Genomic DNA, 5,222 nt, shown 5'->3' with positions numbered 1-5,222 from the left:
TTGCTTATTGAGCTGTGATGCGAATAGTCAGTATTCTTTTGCCTGTTGACATCTTTCCTGAAGGAAGGTTGTTGCTGTAAACTTGGTCCGTGGACATGGGATATCATGGTGTGTCTGTATTACGTGTTAGCACAGCTGTAAGTCCAAAGGGTAAATACCTGTTTTTTTAAAGCTTAGTCCAAGATCCATTATAATCAGTGGGCCTTTTTGATAGTTTATCGCCTCTTTTGTTGAAGAGCAAATTATTTATGTGCATAAAATTCATGTTAGTCTGCTACATATGCCATGATTGTCTTGATTAAGTTTTTGAGTGATGCTGTGATATGTAGGGTGACAGCTCACAGAGAAGCAAAAGGCAAAAGCACACGAATCAGCTGAAGAAATGCGAGGCTAGCATCTCTTGTCACCTCATGCACTTGAAGCAGCTATTGTGACTAAAAGCAATACTTGAGGCCAATAACTCACAGGGAAGTAAGAGGACAGCAGTATGCTTACACATCCAAAAACCAGCTACCTAGGTCAGCTGAAGGCAGCTGCTTCCATGTGACCAGATAACACCTAAAATCGTGCTTTTAGACCTGTCACCTCAACTACTTCATTACTCTGTCTTCCTATTCACCACTTTCCCTGCCTACTTGATTTATAAGCAGGAAAAAACAAACATCTTCTGAAAAATATGCTTATTTTCTCTTTGCAGCATACTTAAACCGTTGAGTTTATTTTGCTTTTCTTTTGCTAAGCCATTGGCTGGTCCAAACCAGGTAGACTCTTGGTTGCTGTTTTTGTCTATTGGGAAGAGTTGAGTAGAGATTTGGTTCCTGCTTGGTTTGCAAAACATGCAGTCTTGCCCAAAGCCATTGCACGTAAGTCTCAGAGGAGCGCAGCTTTAATAGAGCCTTATAAAAACCAGACAGCAAATCTTAATAGAAAGCTTTTAAAAGTAGAAAAAGTATTGGCCTGAAAGAGGAAGAGGTACTGCTTAGAGAGCAATACAACTACTGGAGATTTAAAGTTATGTCAAGACTGTGGCCTAACTACTTCAGAGTAGATATATTCCAACTGGCTGATGCAACTGGCCACCTGGTGTCAGAGCCAGGGAGTATGCTGCTTTAGTATTTGTGGGTTAGGCTATTAATTCTTGTGTTGGGTTGTTCAAAGTGCCAGCTACCCTCAATTCATGCAGTGAAATGAGTAATTACATTTGATGCTTTTTGGGAAACATAAGGCAGCCTCTGCTGAAGCCCTACTTCTTGGAAAGAAAACAGACAGAAAGATCAGGCTCCCACAGGCATGAGAGGAGGGACTGGTAGATCCTTTCCTGGTATCAGTTTTACAAACTCTAGTGCTATGTAGCTCTCAGCTTGAAACCTTGAAACCTCATGCAGCCATATAAATACCTGAAAATCTCAGCTCTAACGTCATTTAATGGTTTTGATATTTCACATGTAAAATAGCTTGAATTGATGCCTGAAGCTTAGACCCCTAAAAATGTAAAGTGAGACAGGTTAAAAATCAAATCTGTATGTGGCTTTTCTTATTTTTTTGGTGAGGGACAAGATATGAACAGAATGACTATTTAGGATTTTTCGTAATTGTGGAGATAGTTTTGAAGAGGTGACTTTCACAGCCTAACACTGTAGGTCTGGCTTTAGTTCTGTCACTTCTCTTTAGTCACTGTTTAAGTTCCCTAGAGAAATGCTTGGGAAAAACTTTCTTGAAAATTATGCTGAAGTTCAGTACTACCCAGTGGAGAAATGTCTGACACAGAAAAGATGCAAAACTACTAATGTAATTCCATGCACAACTTCAGAAATGTGTTTACTCAGAGTATCTTGTTTGTATGCTTCTTTTGAAGCACTTAGGAAGAAGAGGAAGCCTAATACAATAGCTAAGAATGTTAAAATTGGGAGAAAAAAAAAAGATTTTAAGAAGCATAGAGAACTACATCTTAAACCCAATGTTTTCATTTCATCTCACTGTCTTATTGCATTCTTTGCTGGTTTTTAAATTTCCTCAAAGTTCAATACTAGCTGTATGTGTTTACTGATGGGATTAGCCAGCGGTATTCCTCACTAATCACAAACCTCTTAAAGTGCTGTTGACTGAACTAAGGCTGGCAGTTCTAGACGGCCCTGTTCTAGCTCTGTTTGCAGTGATATCTGTCCTGAAAGATGGATGCTGCTATATAAGCAGTTCTGTACAGTGACACATGTGTAATTGGTAGTCTTCTATTTTCATAATCTTAAAAATAAAAATCCTATTCTTTTCTTCCTGTCTCCCGAAAAACAGAGGAATACCCAAGGTAGAAATAGCTTAATTGAATTTTTGAAAATAGTTGGGAAAGACATCTTGCATTCATTTTAAAGGAAAATCTGGTTATGATACCAATACATATGTTGACCGAGAACGCCAAGTTTCATGGCGCCAGGGACTTCATCGATTAGTTGAAAATTAGTGTAAAAATAGCTGAAGGTTCTTCAGAAGCAACCCTTCATGAAGAAACAACTTTCTAGTTATCTGCTTTGGATTAAAAATATGTGTGTGAAAATCTTTAGTCTTTTCCAGTGGTTAATAAACAGTGAGATATGCCTGGAATTTTTCTGGAAAACAGACTGCTTACACAAAGAAATTCTAAAACCTAGGTCACAGAAGACAAATAGTTCCTTTTCCTTGATATTCTGAGAATTTAAAAAAAAAAAAAACAAACCAAAAAAACCAAACCAAAACAAACCGAAAACAACCAACCCCAACCCAAAACACTGGGAGGGTTTTTTTTTTTCTTGAGGTAGTAGATCTCCTTTATTTAAGGCAAAATGAGAGAAGGTAGGGTTATGTGTTCCCTGTGATTGATCAGCTGAAGAAGCAGCTTAGCTCTAAAGAAGCAATGATAGTGAATGAAGGAGAATACAGAAGCAGGAGAGAATTGTGTCACTTAGCGTGCTGTGTTCTTTGCAGTGATGTGAGACGGAGAATTCAACAAAGGATTGCTCAGGCATTTGGTATCAGCTCTTCTTCCATGTACCTGACTAAGCCAACGTTCTTTTCGAGAATAAACAATACAGAAGCCAAGACAACACATGATGAATACTGGCACCCACACGTTGACAAGGTAAGTAGGAGGCTGAGACGGGATGCAAATGTTTCCTGTTATTATTAGATCACTTTGAAGTCATTTTGCATTAAACAATCAAAGATGTTTGAAAACTGGTGCTTGTAAAAATCCTTCGGGGGATGAACCTAATGGAAGGGTAAGTGAGTTTTAGAAACATAGGCCATGACATTCCTTTTCATTTTATTTTCTCTACTTCAGTTCTGCTAGAATTAATAAATTGTGTGAATGACTACTCAGGAATTTCTTTTGTCAGAAACATTGATTAAATTCACCTGCACCTACAAAGTGTTTCAGTTTCATCAAACCTGTGTTTCCAGTTAGGGTGTTGCTGAAATACTTCAGCCAGGTCTAGCAGGAGCTATTTCAAAGTGGTCTGTTGGTCACTGTTGTTAGTTATCTGAGCCTCTTGATACATGCTTAACACTTATATTTCAGTTATATGTGAATTGAGGCTTTTTTACTGCATGTTCTTCCATGGGGATATGATACTCTCTTTCAATAATTTGATGTTTTGTTGTTTGTAGAATGGAAGTATTGTGACTTTCTTTTAACTGCATAGTCTTCTATCTGTAGGCTCATAGCTTAATACTTTGCATTTCTCAGTGGACTTAAATGATTTGGGATTGGTATTGAGTTTATTTCTGAATTTAACTAGTTTATAGCAGCACACAAACTAACAATGGAAGAATCAAGTAGAAAAAACAAAACCCCAACCAACCAACAAAAAAACCCCAACTACCCCATACCAGAATACCCACATTTCATGTTTTCAGGATTTAAAAATTAGAGTCACTCTAGAGTCATGGATCACCTGAGATGGAACCAAATAAGACTTGCCCCCTCAGTATCTAAGTTACAGCATAGTGCTAGAGTCTGTATGTGGGCAGTGTACCTTGAAGACTATGATCTGAAACATCTAAGATGAAAAATCAAACAGCAATATTCCTTGCCTTGAAAAATATTTCTTGGAAAACGTCAGTTTGAGGGAAGTGTAATGTCTCTTGTTGCTCACAATATTAGTGTAAGCCTCTGTGCCCTTTCTTGTCACATGGGCAGAAGCAGCTAAAATTTAGAAAACATGATGACGGTGATGATACCTGATGCAGCTGCTGTTCAAAAGACAGTAATGCTGGGTGGAATTTGCAGTCACTGATACAACAAAGATGAGACCAGCTTTTGGATGCTTCTTGTTTAAAAAGCTGTGAGGTTACCATTGAGTAGGAATGAACCTAGGACCAGAGGTGGTAGGGATGATTTTGAGGTGCAGACTATTTTGACTAGTGCTGGTAGGAACTTCTCATAGGGAGCAAACTGTGCTGGTGGGATTCACAGGAATTCCATCACATGTTGCGCTCATTTCCAAGAGACACCAAATAAACTAGTGATTCTGGTTGTGTGAAGTGCAGTAAGTTCATATGTTCCTCGTAGTTCTTCCACACGTTCAAAGAATTGAATTTGACTGCCACAAGGGAAGAGAAAGCAGTAAATTTCAATAGCTGATAGCTATTTTCTCCACTTTTTTCTCCCAGCCCAAAAAACTGTATTTTAGAATTTCAGACTTTGATTTATTACTATAATGAGATTTGTGTCTGCACAAGCATTAACCTTGCCAATATTCTCTTTATTCTTTTCTGCATGTGTTTTGCATTGGTAAATGAATAAGGTGGTTGGATAACCTCACAATTTAGTGTTTCTATGTAAATCTCTCCTATAATATACAGGTTATTTTGTCATTTAGAAGCAAAACTGTTTCCATGAAGAGAATGTTGTTTCCTTTGTAGAAGCAGTTTCTCTGTTATGGCAGCCTGTCAGTGCCTGTACATGATGGACAGCAGGCTAGATGTTTTGCTGGTTTTATCCAACTGTTTTGTCCACGTTTTGTTTATCGTGCAGGCTGTCTGTTCAGAGGGCATCAACTGATTGACCTTGGCTTTTTCAAACCCACCCCCAGCTTCAAAAAACAAAACAAACACAAAATGTGGTCTCTTAAACTTGCTCTGCATAACCTAAACCTCAATAGTTTCTATTGTGAATAATTGGATAGTCTGATTTATGACAGCAGTGAAGAGAATTATCGCAGTTGGGGCAGTTACCAAACACCTTGTTCTTA

At 38.1% G+C, this 5,222-nt stretch overlaps 1 protein-coding gene across 1 annotated transcript in view; it reads left to right on the top strand.

Moving 5' to 3' along the window:
* OGFOD3 (2-oxoglutarate and iron-dependent oxygenase domain containing 3) overlaps nt 1-5,222 on the top strand; it is a 67,075-nt gene that overhangs the window by 21,518 nt on the left and 40,335 nt on the right. Inside the window, exon 6 of the mRNA XM_009707007.1 lies at nt 2,956-3,109. Within this exon, the coding sequence (XP_009705309.1) occupies nt 2,956-3,109 (154 nt within the window). The remainder of the gene's footprint in view (nt 1-2,955; nt 3,110-5,222) is intronic.

Source organism: Cariama cristata, unplaced genomic scaffold, assembly GCF_000690535.1.
Source record: "Cariama cristata isolate BGI_N322 unplaced genomic scaffold, ASM69053v1 scaffold9579, whole genome shotgun sequence".
NCBI classification, from domain to species: domain Eukaryota; kingdom Metazoa; phylum Chordata; class Aves; order Cariamiformes; family Cariamidae; genus Cariama; species Cariama cristata.
The sequence above is the reverse complement of the archived record's forward strand: the minus strand, read 5'-3'. Positions and strand labels throughout refer to the sequence as shown.